General features: G+C 32.8%; 1 protein-coding gene across 2 annotated transcripts; it reads left to right on the forward strand.

Moving 5' to 3' along the window:
* The first annotated feature begins 576 nt into the window (after nt 1–576).
* On the forward strand, nt 577–17,364 carry LOC139528029 (zinc finger protein 83-like). Of its 2 annotated transcripts, XM_071323811.1 has the most exons (5): nt 577–658; nt 4,943–5,986; nt 6,968–7,041; nt 15,781–15,860; nt 16,358–17,364. In XM_071323811.1, the coding sequence occupies exons 2-5, from the start codon at nt 4,952–4,954 to the stop codon at nt 17,275–17,277; spliced, it is 2,109 nt and encodes a 702-aa protein (XP_071179912.1). In that variant the 5' UTR covers nt 577–658; nt 4,943–4,951; the 3' UTR covers nt 17,278–17,364. The 2 variants fall into 2 exon arrangements, with proteins under 2 accessions (XP_071179912.1, XP_071179913.1); XM_071323812.1 differs by lacking the exons at nt 15,781–15,860; nt 16,358–17,364 and adding an exon at nt 8,294–9,027.
* The last annotated feature ends 1,919 nt before the right edge of the window (nt 17,365–19,283 follow it).

A 19,283-nucleotide genomic window follows, 5' to 3' on the forward strand; every position in this document is an offset into this window, starting at 1 on the left:
ATACAAGACTAACAAAGGCAGACAAAGTTTACCGTTCAAATAAGTTCCCAAATTAACCCCGGAAATTTGTCTCCTGATTTGATGAGTTAGTGCTTATATAAGCATGGGTCATATTTTAAATATTGTATATAAGTATATAGATCATTCTTTCTTAAATATTTATATAACTAATTTCAGTGAATGTTATATTAAAATGGGTACGTTTTTTGAGGCAAAAAAGGCACACCCCTACCGAAATTAACCCCCCCCCCCCCCCGCGTGCAAGCTCTAGTGAGCTTTTAAAATCGACATTATAATGAATTACACACAAGCAAATAACATGCAAACTTTAACAAAACGCACATATTAGACAAACATACAGGCTGAGACTACTATAACACTGTGTTATAGTAGTCTCAGATACAGGATACAAAAACTTTCAAGCACATACATGACATAAGCAAACAAAATTTCAATCTGTCGATGCTATATCTGTTAATTAAATCAACACTCGGTCTTTTTAAAACACAAAATAATCGACGGTTAACCTGCCCCGAATTTATAATTCCCGCCACAAATTACTTAGATTCACAGTCTGTATTATCTCCCCTCAATCCACTACTGAAATTTTGCTTCCGGTACAAACAAAATACCCTGAAATTAATATTTGTAGGTTTAGGTAAGATTTAAGAACATACAGTAAAACAATTTAATGAAAATAGAAAGTGAGAGCGGAAAAAAACAAGGATATGTATGCAAAAAGTCATGACATGTCCCAAACTCGGACCATTAATGGCAATGTCTAAATGTCACCCACAGGCACTTGTTTCTATCCATAGGAAGAGGGAGGGTAGGAGGGGTCCTGATCCCGAAATCCCGGGCTTAAAAACACGAAATCCCGAAATCCCGGGCCTAAAAAAAACGAATCCCGAGGTCCCGAAATTCGAAAAAAGAATTCCCGGATCCCGAAAAGGTCAATCCCGAAATCCCGAGCTTAAAAACACCCGATCCCGGAGTCCCGATAAAGGTCCTATCCCCCCTCATAGGAAGGTCGATATGGATAGTCGACCTTCCTATGGATAGAAACAAGTGCCTGTGATGTCACCCCCTTTTTTGTGAAGAGTTTTTCCAAGCTTTTTGGGGAATACAAACGTAATTACGGGAACAGAATATACAATGAAGATAAAACTTTGAGAACAGTTGTGCACCCACCATAAAAGACATGCAAGATACTGAACTTGGACTGAATTTTTTTTTGTAAAAAATAGCAAACTCAATGAAAAGTAAATGTTTATTTAAGAATTGAATGCTCTTTTTTGTAAATATATTGGGGTGTAAAAGCGTTGACCGAAATACATTTTGTATGAAGCGCGGAAGTGCTTCATACTAAAAATGTGTGCACGGTCAACGCTTTTACAACCCTATAAAGTTGCACAAAAAAGCATTCAATACTTATAATTACATTTTTACCTATAGGATCATGAAAACACGCCTTTTATCAAGTTTTTATTTCATTTACCTGTGCACTCTATTGTGGGACCTTGTGTCATCATGAATGAAAAGTTGCATTGTGTATTATGCAATTGATTAAGGAATATCACGAGATTGCTAGTTAGCCAATCAGAATAATGTATTATAATGAAACACACACCTAATGTAATTATTAGGAAATATTTAGTAAGTAAGTAAGTAAATTTTATTTAGAGTCGGCATATATACATTTACAGACAAAACATGAGGTCTGGTCAGTTCTTTAACCGACTATGACTTAAAATAATCATGCAGCATCATGCATATACTTATAGATAAAAATAAAAAAGCATGCAAACATAATGATAGCAAATTATTTTGATTCATGAGCCTCCAGAGACCAAGCTCATGTGGCAAGGGCCTCCATGCGCATTGAACAACGGAATCAGACCGCAAATCACTTGAATATATATATATCATAAAATAATAACAAACTGAAACATGAATTATAGGGACAGAAGAATTATGTCTAAACTAAAGTAGCATGCTCTAGAATGATTAAGTTCAGCCTTAAACCACCTAGAAATTATTACACCAGTTCAGGGCTCACACTACTTCAGAATTATAGGGAGAAGTGACTTCTCTTTTTGAAACTGATAGGGAGAAGTGGTGAGATTTGAAAGAGAAGTGCTCATTCGCGCGGTGCGATATGTTTGGATTTTACAATAGTATAAAGGGCCATATGTAAATAATGTTCTTTTTATACTGTTTAATTCATATCTGAGTAAAAAAATTACAATTAAAGTAACATTTGAAATTAAAAGTTGTTTAAGCTTGTGAGAAACTACCAACTAAATATCTAGCACTAAAAAAATAAAAAATATTTAAAAAAATGTAAAGAAATTATAATATATCAATTACAATTTAATTAAAAATTATACTGTGTATGACATTCAGTGTTTCTCATAAAAAAATATAAAAGTTATTAAGCTGGGCCATAATATATTGATATTAGTATAATAGTCTCAGAGTTAAGCAGCTTTAATCAATAGTTTGAAACAATCCATAAAAAATATAAGGAATTATATACACCAATCAATTAGATGTAACCAAAAGTCTCTTAATGCGTGTGGAATGCGTAATTTTTCCCTTTGGGATCAATATTCTTCTGTCAGCTGTTCCATCCGTGCGTCCGTAGTAATTATTGTAAAAGTACGGATTTCGGTCATAGCTGGTCCGGTTCAGATCCGGAGATTAGAAATCGGTCAATGGCGGACGAATGCAAGAAAATTTACAAAAATAAACAATGTTTGACAAGTTATTTGGAAAGGAACATGACGTTTTTAATACAATAAATGGATTAAAATTTACTGGAGGCAACTTTTATCACGTTTAAATGAAGTAACAAACTTATTTTGCCGCCGAAATTGAGGTTGATGTACGTTTTCGAGTAACAAGCACCGGTATACTTGCGGAAATGTACGAAGTGATAAAAAGTTGTATTTCTATCAAATAACCTGCTACACACTGCGAAGACAATGCTTCAACCTCTTTTCAAAAGATAATGAATCGTTTATGTCTGAATTTCTTTAATTATCAATAAAAATTTGATGTTTCATCAACTTGGTAAAAATTGAAAATGTCTGATGACGGAAGCGACTGAAAGCGACTGTCGTCAAGAACAGGGCGACTTGTTTTCGCTTTTGGGGGTCGGGGAAAGCGAAGTGACGGTCGGGAAGGCGACTTCTTCGCCCAAGTCGCCTGGTAGCGTGAGCCCTGCAGTTACTGAGCTGACTCTGCATGCTCTGTTGGTGAACAATCTCGTGATTGTTGCAAAACCAAACAAGTTGGAAATGTGTTTAGACACCCATGATCTTGATAAGGCTATTAACTGATTATATAAGCATGTTAAGACACTGCAGTCATTAACTGATGCACACTAAATTGAAGTAGTCTATAGTGCAGTATTGTTACTGCTAGGATATTTTCCATTGCTTATGGGGGAAAAAACATTTGACAAAGTCACATGTAAAAATAGACGATAGCTTGATGTTACTGACATTTAGCACACTGTTTGGATGATTGCTGAATTCATGATGATATTTTGATTTTCACTGTTAAGTGAAACCGAGGAAGCAGCTTCACACAACCATGATCATAATGGTATAAAAAAGATGTGGTATGATTGTCAATGAGACAACTCTCCACAAGAGACCAAAATAACACAGACATTAACAACTATAGGTCACCATACCACCTTCAACAATGAGCAAAGCCTAAACCACATAGTCAGCTATAAAAGGCCCTGAAATGACAATGTAAAACAATTCAAACGAGAAAATTCAAGCCAATCCCAACAAAGGTATAGCAGTAATAAAAATGCCAACACCTACCACGTTTCTGTCATCAAGAGATTTGTAGGTTTCATGACAGCAAGACAGAACGAACGATTTAAAAAAACCATTCAAGGAGAAAATAAAATGAAATGAAAAACCAACCTACATTTACCTACCCTATTTTTACAGTCAGGGGACTTACTTAAATGAGTGATTTTCTAAATCACTGATTCACATGATTCAAGTAATAACATTATTTCCATAAAAGTTGGAAGTAAAAGTTGTCTCTCTTTAATAATCACCTATTGAAGTAGTACAAATTAATCACTAGAAGAAGTGATTAAATTTTATCTTAGCTTTAAATATAGAATACTAATGATTCAGGGACTGATTATATTTATGTTTCTAAAATTATCAGAACCAACATCTGTGTTGATAAGATGACCAGGTCATTTCAGGTGATCCCCTTGTACTGAATCTAGGATAATGAGATAAAAATCACTTGTTTTAGTATCATACCTCAATTTCCTTCCAGAAAATCACTTTTTTAAGTATCATTATTTTAACAACCCCCACTAATTTCAACACACCCCGAACATTTAAATTTTCATCGTGAACAGTAGAATTTTAATACATAATTTGAAAGATGACACCTTGACCTTTAAATTTACTAGGAACAGGTATTATGACATTGTTTATAACAAAGTTTCCATTGGAACTTTTGTTAGGTGGAACAAATATATGTTGACACCCTGACTGTTTTATACGGCTGCAAGAAAACTGGGGGTCATATATTTCTATTACCTCGTTGTTGTTTGCCAAGATAATTTGGTTTCTAGACAATAACTTTGGTTTAAATGTTTGGATCGCTATTACCAAAAGGTTCAATACCTGAAAAGGAACATTAGCATGATACACCTTTTAAGACAAACTTAAGAGTATTCATACAGGAGGAACAATGGTTAAAATAAGCAAATTTGTATACAATACAAAAAAAATGATACAACAATAAACATAAGTCATGTTAGTAGTTACAATTTTTCACTTGTATGATATATATAATTATATAAAGCTTGGCATGTGTCTTCAGTCAAAATGTTAGAATCCTTATAAAACATTTGTTGGTGTAATAATTACCTTTTCAATATATTTTGTAGTTGATAACCATGCAGGAGGAGGTAAAGTGGAAAGAATCTCGATATAAAGAATCCCTATCTACAGCATTATATAAATTACAACAAGCCGATTGTTTGTGTGACATATGGATCTGTACCAAAACAAGAATGGTACCAGTCCACAGGCTGATGTTAGAGGCATTTACTGGGCCCCTTTGTAATACCAGTGTAAAAGATGGGACCAGTTCTATCAGTAACTTTATAGATATTTGTAGTAGATTTGATCGTTCCATCGTACTGATACTTGTACGATACTTGTACACAGGGGAAGTAATAATTGAAGTGGAGTTGATCAGTGAATTTATTAAACTCTGTAAGTTGCTTGATTTAGACAGTGTTGTTTTAGGGGTGGAAACTGAAATGGAATTTTTGAACAAGAATACATGTATGAAACAGGAAGTGACATATTTTGATGACAATACAGGTTTTTGTCCCCAAAGGACTTTACAGCATGCCATTCCTGTCTCTCTTATTACTAACAAAAACAATGAGTCTGAAACTTTTGAAGAATCTTTCATACTTCAAAATTCTGACTTTGTAGAAGAGGTGAAGAAAGAAGTTGCTGGTGATTCTGTTACCTTAAATGTTAGAATGGGATCCAGTTCACCATGTGACAACAACAAAAGAGGTCAAGAGAGGGATAAAAAGAATGAAAGCCATGATGAAACTATTTCAGTTGATGGATCAATTGATACAGATGATGACATTGTAACTGCAAGTCCACAAAAAAGGCAGAGACTCTCAGAAAGTAACAAAAATCTTAAGCTTGATGACGATGAAATTGAAAAAAGGCTTTATCAGTTGGTCAGTAAAATGACTTCAGATGATGAAAGTAATATAATCGAAAAAAGAATGTGCTCAAAATGTAACAAATTATTAGAGATGACCAAGTACTTAAAACATATGAAAAATGAACATAGTCTTTTTGCTTGTCCTTTGTGTGACTGGTTTGGATCTCAACTTGGTCATCTTTCAGATCATATGCATAGTCAGCATAAAGTTGTGATCTCATCAAAGAAAAGTGTGGTAAGTTATTCTACAGGAAAATACATGTTCATGCAGGGTTGTTGCTATAAATGTTTGAAGGAGAGTCCATGGACTTGTAATTTTTGGCCATGGTGAATCCAACAGTACATGCAGTAAGAAGGAAATATTTTATTGCAATATAATCTATTATTTTAATCTCCATGACCTTCATTGACCTTATAATGCAATGAAATGACATTAAAATCAGATTGCTTTTCAAACTTTTGCTATTAAATGATGATGTGCATATGTATGTTCAGTTTGACAAAATATTTAAATTTTGATGCAACTTTGGGCTCACCAGTTTCGAAATTGGTGAGTACAGACAGATTTCTTGAGTCCAGGAATGAACTCAAATTAGTGAGAACCCTGCATATATGTATCATCAGTCAGTAGTGCACTTTGGAAAAAAATCATGACACCAGTCCTAATGAAAATTAATTTGTATAATCATCATTATCATGCAGATTTCCCAAACTAAAAAAGTTTGTCCAGAAATTTTCTTTCCCAATTCTTGCAAAATGACACTATGTCACATAGAATTTCTCAATTTTATGGCCTGGGAACAGGCCTTTAAAATGAAATGTTAAATTAACCTGTGATACAGTATAGAGAGGCATGACAGAGTGATTCAGTTTATCATACATTTTTATAACTCTCAGTGGTGTCATTGAGTAAAACATCTTGATTTAGAGTGATAAAACTTATTAACATCATGTGATATCCATTCATGTGGAAGACACACACATGTATATATAAACTGAGAAAATTTGATGAACTATGAGCAATCAACTGTATTCACTTTAAAAATGAAAACACATTTATAATCATGATGATGACTGTTTATTTCAAAAAAGCATTCATATTCATATTCAACAATTTATATGATATTTGTATTGAGCTAAAGTAGTTGCACCTTACAAGCTTTGATATCACCGCAGTAAATTAATTATATTGCTGTTTATGTAATTCTATTTTTAGACTGTAGACACGTCTGAAGAAAGTGAACTAATGTATATAACACAAGGCGAACCTTTCCAGGAACACATTCAACTGTAAGTATACTTACAAAAGATGTATCTTTTAAATGCAGTTTTTTTTATAGCTTTTGTAAACTTCTTTGATATGCTTTCTGTTTTATGTAAAATGGTAGAGTGATGTCCATGAACATGATGAACATTTTTAAGGGGGATGAATTGACCAAAATGTGTATAATTAAATTATTCAAAATAAGGAATTTTGTTGGTAACAATTTTTTGGTTACAATGTACATAACGAAAAAAAAGTGTATTTTAAGGGAGATGAATATAAACATGATAAAGTTTTTGCCTAAGTGGGAGAATTTCAGAAACATAAATACTGTTTTCTATGCATATATATATATGTATATTTAGTATGTTATTAAAATGTTGCAAAACAAAAACCAAAAAATGTACAAGAATAAAAAGTGAAGGAATAAGAAAAATTAACAATTCAAAAAGTTTTTTACCCCCTGAACATGCTGAAAGTCTAAAAAATCACTTGCATCTCCTCCAAAAGGGTAATGACTAATACTGTTGAAAGAATATGCAGTTGAGGAACACCATCTGAAAATGTCCATGAAGAAAATTCATATAGTCGTGACCGTACATCTAAAAGATGAGATAGTAAAACTTACTTTCTGCAAATTGCATTATGTGATAATAGCATCATGTAAGCCCAACTCTTATTTTGAACAGCTAGACTGATATTGATAAAAATTTACACAAGAGCTGAGGGAACAATGGTGAATGAGAATTGGGATTTTAGCTCTGTGTGATAATTTAGACTGAAAACTATTTGCAAAAATTGTTGTGTAATCTTTTGGATACACAAACATGGTGTCTTTTTTTTACCGATTTTTGTGATACTGGTTCGAGCTGACTTCTGCTGGATACAATTTCAACAAAGTAAATTAGAGCACAGAACAGCATCTGTAGGTAGGTATACAACTTACATAGACTGTTAATGTGCTTACAGCTGTTGTTTCTGTGTTATCTTTTAATTCTGTTGTATTTCATCATTGTCCCCATTATTTTTTTTATATTATTCTGTAAAGTTTTTTTTAAACAGCAATAACATTTTTTTTACAGAAAAAATGAATTTTGCAGCTGCTTAGCTGTGTGATTTTTCTTGCACTTTTGGGAGTCAACACATGGCTTTTGTTGTCATTTCTGTAAATCATTCTGACCGCAAACTAATGGACTAAATCATACATCCTTTCCAATATCTTTAAGAGCACCTATTTATTTGAAAAAAAATCTGATATTATTCCATTTTCTCTTGCAGGAATTCAAATTATAAACTAATAGATGACTATGTTGAATTTGATAGACCTACAGACGCAGTAGTTGACAATAAATCCATCCAGGAAATATACACATGTACACTGTGTAAATATACAACAAATATTAAATGTTATTATTACAAACATTTACGTAAAGGGCATACTAGTCATACAGACACAATAAACTATAAAAGACAGAAGTTGAATGCTGACCCAATTATAAATCATGTAAATTCTGAAACAACTTCTATACCCAAAAAATTTCTATGTAGCTCGTGCGGAAAGTCATTCAAATCAAAGTATGGATTAACTTTACACGATAAAACTATTCATAAGAAAGAATTCAAATTCATATGCAATGTATGCGGAAAAGGTTTTGGGACTTTATATAACTTTAATGGTCACATGTCATCACATAACAATTTGTTGAGAGAAAAATGTGACCAGTGTGATGCCTCATTTCAGTACTGGAAGTCTCTTTTGAAACACAAGAAGGCACGTCATAGAACACTAGAAGAAGATCCAAAATTTGAGTGTGACATCTGTCATGTTATATATGGATCAAAAGATGGACTTCGAGAACACACTCATGTTGTGCACAATTTAAAAAGGAAAACATGTGAATATTGTGGGAAAGAGTTTAAATGGAGATCTTCATTGGCATATCATTTGAAAAAGTGTATAAAAAATGTACAGAATAGCCTTATGTTTGATTAAAAGTACCTTTACAGATAAATTTGCTACTTGTTAATGATGTTTATTATTTGCCCAAACATATTTAACTCAATGTCAGCTTGTACTTATACATGCTTAAACTTGAAAGGATGAGCTTGTGTTTACATGTATTCTGAGCCCTTGTCTCGAAAAGAAGAAAGGTATTGTTTGTTTTCGGTCTCTGCTTTTTTTTCTCAATCCTTTATTCTATTCATACATTAGCTTAAAGGATTTGGTTTAATATTGTTATACCATGAAAGTATCATCATCAATTTAAAGCTACATGTATATTTAATATGATGTGATCATTTTTTATATGCCCATCAAATTTTGAGGGGACGTATTATGGTATACAAATGTCTGGCGTCCGTCTGTCCGTCTGTCTGTCTGTCTGTCTGTCTGGCGTCCACATATCACACATTAACTTGAGAACCGCTTATCCAAATTTCATGAAACTGAACATAACTCTTTCTTATGATGGTTAAACGATCTATTTTTTGTTAAAAAAAAGGGAGGTTTCACATGTTGCACCTTATCTTAAAAACCATTTATGATTATTGCATAAAACATCTCACACAAGAAGAAGGGCGTATCATGTGCTCATGGCACAGCTGTTTATTATTTGTTGTAAAGATTTGACTGACTGCTGAACTGGGGATGCCATCAGGGACTATCATAGACGTTGAGCATCAATTGCACCTTTCTTGATAAATATTTCTGACAATAATCCGATTCTTAATCTTCTAAACAAGGCACTTAAAACTTATCTTGGTTCAACAAACACATGAATGCTAGTAAACTTTTTCCAAGTAAATTCGTCCCATATTTGGTCAGTTGTTCCAAGTTGATGGTCAATTAGTTCCAACTGATTTTTAAAGTTTATTCATTATTACTTTGATTTAACCTTATGTTACTTTTTTATATGCAAGTATATGTCTCCGTATGTTATAATTTTTGTGTAGATCAGTGTCCAGTGCAAAAGATTATTTCCCTTCCAATCCTTAACAGTTTATTTTACATTTTATAACTGGTTTTTATACGCTCGTCAAAATTTTGACGGAAGATATTATGTTATACAAATGTCTGGTGTCAGTCTGTCTGTCTGTCTGTCTGTCTGGTGTAAACATGTCGCACCATAAGATCGACTAATCCAAATTTCATGAAACTTGTTATAGTTGTTTCTTATGATGGTCAAATAATCTGTATACATTTTGGTGAAAATAAGATTGAAACTTTTTGAGGTACGGCACTTTGTAACTAAAACAGCTGGTGTCTTTATACGCCCGTCAAAATTTTTACCGGACGTATTATGGTACACAAATGTCCGGTGTCTGTCTATCTGTCTGTCCGGCGTAAACATGTCGCACTGTAACTTGAGAACGACTTTTCCAAATTTCATGAAACTTTAAATAGTTGTTTCTTATGATGGTCAAATGATCTGTATACTTTTTGGTGAAAACAAGATTAAAACTTTTTGAGTTATGGCACTTTGTAACTAAGACAGGGGTGTGTTTTTTTCACATGTTGCACCTTATCTCAAGATTTTTTATTATTGCTTAAAACTTTACACACGTCTTAGTAATATTAATCTTAAGGTCTGTATACTTTTTGGTGATGATTCAAAATTTCATTTTTGAGTTATTCAGTACATGTATTTTGTAAAAAAGGGGGAGGTTTTTTTTTCCATGTTGCACTGTATCTCAAAAACAATTAATGATTATTGCTTAAAATTTTTCACACTTCTTTATTATATTAGTCTTAAGATCTATATACTTTTAAGTGATGATTCAAATTTTTTTTTTTAGTTATTGAGTATTTTGTAAAAAAGGGGGAGTTTTTTTTTACATGTTGCGCAGTATCTCAAAAACGATTTATGATTATTGCTTAAAACTTTACACACTTCTTTGTTATATTAATCTTAAAATCTGTATACTTTTTGGTTTTGATACAAAGTTTTATTTTAGTGATATTTAGTTTTTTGTATAAAAAAACAGGAGGGGTTTCACATGTCCTGCCGTATCTCAAAAACAATATATGGTTATTGCTTAAAACTTTCTCAGAAACCATTTATGATTTTGCATAAAACTTCTACACAAGACGACGGGCGTATCATGCACTCATGGTGCAGCTGTTTATTTTCACATGTCACACCATATATCAAAAATATTTTTGATTATTGCTTAAAACTTTACACAATTCTTAGTTATATTAATCTTAAGATCTGTATACTTTTTGATGATGATTCAAAATTTCATTTTTGAGTTATTGAGTATTTTGTAAAAAAGGGGAGGGGGTTTTTACATGTCGCGCCGTATCTCACAAACGATTTATGATTATTGCTTAAAACTGACACACTTCTTTGTTATATTAATCTAAAGATCTGTATACCTTTTGGTGATGATTCAAAATTTTATTTTCAGTTATTTAGTATTTTGTAAAATGGGGAGGGTTTTTTTACATGTCACACCGTATCTCAAAAAATAATTTATGATTATTGCTTAAAACTTTACACACTTCTTTGTTATATTAATCTAAAGATCTGTATACTTTTTTTATTTTTTTTATTTTTTTTTATTTTAGTGATATTTAGTTTTTTTGAAAAAAAAGAGGGGGGGGGTTCATATGTCCCTCCATATCTCAAAAACAATATATGGTTATTGCTTAAAACTTTCTCAGAAACTATTTATGATTATTGCATAAAACTTTCACACGGGCGTATCATGTGCTCATGGCTCAGCTGTTTATTTTAAACGTAGAATAGGGTTCTTTTTTTTTTCTACTGTTGTCTTTGTACTTCCTGATGTGAACCTGTATGAAAAATTGAAGGAATCTGTCTTTGAATGCATAAAGAACGATGACAAACAACGCAAGAAGATTCCATGATGGATTGGAATACACAAATATTTAGAATTTGAAGCCTTTATATTGTTTGATCTTCATAGATTTTAATGCAGTTGACATAGAAAAAAAGGGTATTACCCAAGCTAAGTACAGACTATGTTGAACGCATCTATCCCATGGAACAAGAGATAAAGGATACAACAGATACAGTTAAGTCGGCCTCATATCTTGACTTTCATCTAGAAATTGACAATGAGGGTCGGTTGAAAGCAAAACTTTTCGACAAAAGAGTTGATTTCAGCTTTCCAATTGTGAACTTTCCATTTCTAAGTAACAATATTCAAGCAGCATCTACATACCGGGTATATATCTCCCAATTGATACGATATTCCCGTGCTTGCATTTCTTATCATGATTTTCATGTTTGAGGGTTGCTGCTCACAAGGAAGCTATTAAATCAAGAGTTCCAAATGGTGAAGTTGAAATCATCCCTTCGTAAATTTTACGGACGCCATCACGAGTTCCTTATGTCGTTTCTACAACCCCTTTCCCTTTCATGAATGTGACCTACCGAATTAGACTATATAACATAAGCAACACGACGGGTGCAACATGTGGAGCAGGATCTGCTTATCCTTCCAGAGCATCTGAGATCACCCCTAGTTTTGGTGGGGTTCGTGTTGCTTATTCTTTAGTTTTCTATGTTGTGTCATGTGTTTTATTGATTGTCTGTTTGTCATTTTCATATTTAGCCACACGTTGTCAGCTATTTTCGAGTTACTAGTTTGACTGTCCCTCTTGTATCTTTCGTCCCTCTTTAATTCTTTTGGTGAATCAGGCACACTCGGAGTTATATGCGCATGATATAAAATAAACAATGTTTACGTATATCAATACAGTAAACTTTATAAGTTTAATTTAATTGTTCATATGGTTAACACAATGGCTATTTTAAAAGATGGAACGAATTGACCAATCTACTTGGCTCGAATTGACCGAGCAACTTGGAAACTCGATCATTCTGATACCGAAATTTTGAAAAAGGGTTGAATTGATTTTGTTGGTGTTTTAATGCCACTTGTAAGCACCGCTTTAGGGCCATTCAGTGGCGGCCATTTTTTAGTGATGGATGAAGCCGCAGTGGTCATAAAAACCACTGACCGTCAATAGAAAATTTGACAATCCTAGTCAATTAAGATTGGAGTCGAGTGCATACGCACGATCGGAGTTCGAACTCACACATTCAGTGTTGACTGTCTAGTGATTACAGTAGTAACTATTAAGACCACTTGGCCCCGAGGGTGCAGGGCTGAGTCCAATGCGGATGCATGCATGTATTATGTGCATAGCAAGGATAGTTAAAGCTATTGATCCTACCGGTACTTGCTCAATTTTAAGTTCATGCGATTTCCCCAAGTTTGGCTATTTTTCTCGAGTCTGGTTTGCTTTGAGTGAAATAACGAGAGTCTAAACATCCAACGGTTAATACTCATGCTTCTTAGTCTGATTTATATAGATTTAAAGACTGATCTTGACGAAAAGTTAAAAAGATTTTTATCGTCCGTCCGTTCGTCTGTACAATGTATGTCCCGCATTAGCTTTAAGTTTTTGGTCAAGTTAGTTTTTGATGAAGTTGAAATCTAATTAAATTGAAAATATATGATATGATCATTCTAATTTTTAGCGTAAAGAAAATATGCAATTTATGATATATGTAAACTTCATTCTTGCATAATTCGATCCATATCTAAACATTTCCTAAGAGCTATAAAATCTTTTTAAAAAAGTTTTAATAATTATGAACCGTTTTTGTACCTTACTTCAAACCAATAACAGATAAATATTTGGAAATGCTGAATAGAAAAACATTACATAATGATTTAATTTCAAGATTAGATAAAAGAGTTTAGGGGTTCTGAAGATTTTGACTACGTTGTGCTCCCAATTTATATACACGAACATATTAAGCTTAATATATGTTCTGAGTTACACAGAGGAAAAAGTGATTGGTATGCCCGGGTATCTTATTGGCAACACATTCTTTAAATTAGGAGGTAGACTTTTTCAACAAATTATGGCATTCCTATTGGAAAGAACTGTGCGCCTTACCTTGATGACCTCTTTTTGTTTTCATTCGAATCGGATTTTTTTTTCAGACAAAAACAAGATCAAAGAAGCCATATCATTTGATTTCACTTTCAGCGGTCATCGTATTGCCAGAATCTATGAAAAATGAGACGTTTTATATAATGAAATTTCAATCCATCTTAGTATCATTATACCATCTTCACTTGCGTATGGGATATACATTTCCCAACTGGTTTGGTATTCAAAAGCTTGTAACTGCTAACCATACTTTGTAAAACATCACAAAACCGTTGATGAACTAAGGGTATGTTAAAGAAAGTATCGTTTTTATAAAATAAAAATTCATAGGAAGATACTAAGACCTTGTTGATGAATATTCTGTATCAACTTCACAAATAATACGCGTTGGTCTTGAAGTATAGATTCTAGATACTTGCGTTGTTTATCATCTTGATAACGTGTTATATAATGCTTTTATTTGTATTTGTATATTATTAGTTTTACTGTTTAGTATAATTATGGTGGTGTCCATTTGAAAATGCCTGTCCAAGTCAGGAATATGACAGTTGTTGTCCATTCGTTTGATGTGTTTTACCATTTGATTTTGCCATTTGGTAAGGGACTTTCCGTTTTAAATTTTCCTCGGAATTCAGGTTTTTTTGTGATTATACTTTTTTTTTGCGCTGCTTGGTACTTGTACATACCGTCATTGTATTATTGTGCTGTGGTAGATTTTATTTGTCTTTTGGTCTTGCTTTGTCTATACAAATACATGTATGCCTTTTTTCTGTGTTGCCATATTTTTTTTATAGTAATGGACATTATTAACACTATGTTAACAGCAGAGCCCCTATTTGTTCTGTTCAAAAATAGTTGTAAATATAATGGAATTTCATGCGACTGTCATACAAGTGATAGATTTAGCTAGCTACTAAACCAGGTTTTATCCATTATTTCTCTATTTAAGGCAACTCCTGTAGCAAGTCGGGAACATGACTTTTGATGCGTGTTGAGCTCAATATTTTGCCATTTGCTTAGAGACTTTACGTTTCGAATGTTCGGGATTTTGGTTATTACTTGTTACACGGATAGCAATATGAATTTAATAGTTTTAAGAAAATATCAAGGTTTTTAGTGTTGGACCCCAGACGCAGGTTTCGTTTTCACAAGACTCACCAATTTTGCTCTTATCAAAACAATTTAGAGGCCTTATCAAATACGAAGTTTAAGAACATTACAAACTGGAAATTCTAATATTTAGCCATTTGAGGTTACGTAATATATACACGTAGGTCGACAAACAAAATACGATCTTGAACGAGTGATCAGTGTCAAAATACAAATCCATATAATAATGTGTTATTGGTCGAGACAATTTCACTTTCTGTATAAAAAAATTGAACTATTATAACTTCTTATAACAATCCTAGATATGAATCGGTAAATACATGTTGCTGATATATATGTTCTTCGACAATACCTTATAATACGTGTACAAAATTCATTTGTACTTAATTTTTATCTGCCTCCATTCTGTTTTCTTTAATCTCAACGATATTTGAAATATGTGTATCATCGAATACATTTCAAAGTCGTAGGGGCTAATTTTAAATCTGCAAATACTGTATCATTGTGTCCTTATGAATAACCTTTTGATATTATGCAGACATTTTCAATAGATGAGAAATAATTTGATTAAAACATTAAAAACCCTGGGATATTTGATTTAGAAGGTGTAAGTGATACAAATCAGGGAACATTTGCTAAAACATATTTTATTTTTATACTCATGCTATGAACATGATAAACACAATCTCTCACCTTTACAATAATAATTTCTTTTCAGGTCCGACAGTGACGAGCTTGACCAGTCAAGTATCATATCCAATATGCGGAAACCTCACGAAAGAAATGATTCAAACACAGGTATGAACCGAAAATTTAAGATGCCAAAGCTAACTTGAAGCACTATGTTTGCTTTTAAAATTCAATAATTTTCTTACGTTCTAAGGGAATAAAACTAAGAACAAAATGTTTAAAAGGGCATTAGAACACAGAAAAGATATATCTACAAATAATACTTTCAGTAAAATTGCGGCTTTATAAAGAAGTATGTTTGGGTACGAAGTGACTCATATTTAAAAGGACACTCATCACAGATAATAAATTGGGATATGCAATGCTTGTCCTTGCCGAAAAGATTAGTATTTTTTGTGTGAAAGGGCGATTTATTATGTGATATAGTAATAGCGTCAATTTGAGTTTAATCTATTATCTGGGAAGTCATGTTTTTGAGAATGTTACATATGGACCATTCAAATCGAAACCTAGATACTGCTATTTATATATTGGTTTGTGAGTTTTATTTTATGTTTTGTATATTTGTGCTTTTATTTATTGAAAGCTGTTGATCTTTCTTACAGAAAAATTACCCACAAGTCAAAGGACCGCTTTATCAAAAAGTACCAAAGAACTATGGCAAACTGAAATCAACAGTGACCGAACTTCTGTCGTTACCGAAGGAATAAAACAATCATGTTCAAGTAGGGTTCCAAATCAAACAACAACATCTGAAAATTTAGACTTCGATATTTTAGATCCACAACCGTTAGAAAATTTAGAACAAATTCTAGAAATTGCAAACATTTTACCCTCATTACCTGAAATTCAACAGGATGAAACGTCCATTACAGACACGAAGGAGCATTTGAACACTACCAAAGATTTGTCAAAGGAGGGTAAAAACATGGATGAAAGAGTAAAGTGTAAATTATGTGATATTGTTGTAGGTAAACGCTCCTTGCGACGTCATGAGCGTACTCATGGTCATCATTTGAAGTGTCCATCTTGTACTGCCAAATTTACAGAACCATGGGCGTTAAAAAATCATATTTTACGTCATTCAGAACCTTATGTTTGTGATACCTGTGGTAAAACTTTTATGTCCAGTTCAGGATTACATGTGCATATGAGAAGGCACGACGGAAATCAACGTTTTGTGTGCCATGAGTGTGGAAAAAGCTTCAGTACACATATGCATTATCAAGGGCACATAGATAGTGTACATTTGAACAAGCGTGACCACATTTGTGAACATTGTAATAAAGGTTTTTCATATAAAACTTCCTTAGACCGACATAAAAGGGAATGCAAGTTTTCACCTGAAGAAAATAGAGAAGAATATAGTTGTGAATACTGTGGTACAAAGACAAAAAGCTTACGTTTCCTGCAAGAGCATATAAAGGGGAAACATAAGAAACAACAGATAATTTGCCATTGTGGAAAAATATTTGCATGGACTAGGTCTTATAAACGTCATCAGAAATCTTGTTTATTAAAGTGAAGGACTAGTATTACATGTATTATATAAGCATTTAAAAATCTTGTGAAATGCAGGAATGGAATATGTCTTATAAATGTCATTAACTATTTTTTGTTTCAAAGAAATTGACTCTGTTGGGTAGTTGTCTCACTGGCAATCATACCAGATCTCCTTTTTTTTATATGAGTCTTACAATCTTCCTCATAAATCTTGTGTAAAACAGGAATGGGCTAGCTCTTATAAACACCATAAAACATATTGTTTTACAAAGAAATAAATTAGATCTTACATACTCCATAAATATCCTTTGAAATAAAGCAGATAGCTTCTAGGTTTTGAAGGTGTCATTATAATTCCCATATACTTCTGCCTAACACAAATGTTTTACAATCATGACAATGGAAGCAGTTCAGTGATTTTTCTGCAATTGTAGTATACTATAGCACAACTTAATATAAGGGAGACTTCGTCACATGTAACATTATGGCTGCAAAGTATATTATTGGTGATTTAATGCAACTCTTTGTGACGATTTTCACTATCCAATTAGTAATATTCATTCTTATATAGTATAATTTTATTTATTTGCTATAATAGTAGTTTCCACAAAACCAGGTTCAACCCACCATTTTTTCCTTTAAAAATGTCCTGTACCAAGTCAGGAATATGGCCATTGTTATATTATAGTTCGTTTCTGTGTGTGTTACATTTTAACGTTGCATCGTTTGTTTTCTCTTATTTTTGAGTGTAAATTCACATTGCGATAAGACATGTCACAGTACTTGTCTATCCCAAATTCATGTATTTGGTTTTGATGTTATATTTGTTATTCTCGAGGGATTTTGTCTGATGCTTGGTCCGGTTCTGTGTGTGTTACATTGTAGTGTTGTGTCGTTGTTCTCCTCTGATATTTAATGTGTTTCCCTCAGTTTTAGTTTGTTACCCCGATTTTGTTTTTTGTCCATGGATTTATGACTTTGAACAGCGGTATACTACTGTTGCCTTTATTTTAAATTTTTAGATAAAATATGATGCAGTTAAGCATTTTTCATTATTACTTTATTAAGAAAATTCCTGTACCAAATCAGAAATGTGAAAAATTGTTATCCATTTGTTTGATGTGTTTGAGCTTTTGATTTTGCCATTTGCTTAGGGACTTCTGTTTAGAATTCCACTCGAATTTAGGTATTTTTGTTATTTTACTTTTTAAATTATAAGTCCCTGCGCATAACAGTAGATATCACTACTTCGGCTTTGACATTATTTATTATTTGAATGACCTTTACTTTTCTTTACATCTATAAGAAGACTTATAAATTCGCCTGGGCATCATTGACAATTACCAAACAAATAAGCATCGGTCGTCCATTACTTCAGAAAAAAACATCTTCTCCTTTGAAACTACTGGGCCATTTGGGAATAAACTTGACCATATTCTTCATTTAAAATAAGGTTAACAAATGTATCAGATGATCCCTCCTACAAACTAACATGGCCGACATTGCTAACAATAGAACATATGGGTAAACTCCCAAGTTTTCTCAATTATCTTACAAAACGGCCATTTATAATCAGTGTGAAGTTGTGGTATGCATAATGGTCTGGGAAATTCGGAATGTGTCAAAGAGACAACAACCCGACCAAAGAGCTGACAACAGCCGAAGGCGAATAATGGGTCTTCAACTTAGCGAGAAAATCCAACACCCATCGGATGGCTTTATAAAATAATCATGTACTAGCTAGTTTAGTGAACATGGACGTCGCACATTTTTCTGCTTTGTAAAGAATTTCATAACAGATTAGATGTGAAATACCTGAACGTATAAGAAGTCTGCATGTAAATTTATATTAACTAATGATGTCCTTGTACCGATGATAAAATTAAGTAAATGTGGTGACATGTTAGTAACATCGAAAACCCTGGTTTAATAATTTTTCAGAATTTGTAGTTAATTTACATTGATCGCTGGGCTGTCCGTTGTTAATTCGTAACTCGCAAGTTTGGTAAGTTGCGATTGATTCGAATT

The sequence above is a fragment of the Mytilus edulis genome, chromosome 6 (assembly GCF_963676685.1).
Source record: "Mytilus edulis chromosome 6, xbMytEdul2.2, whole genome shotgun sequence".
Taxonomy (NCBI): domain Eukaryota; kingdom Metazoa; phylum Mollusca; class Bivalvia; order Mytilida; family Mytilidae; genus Mytilus; species Mytilus edulis.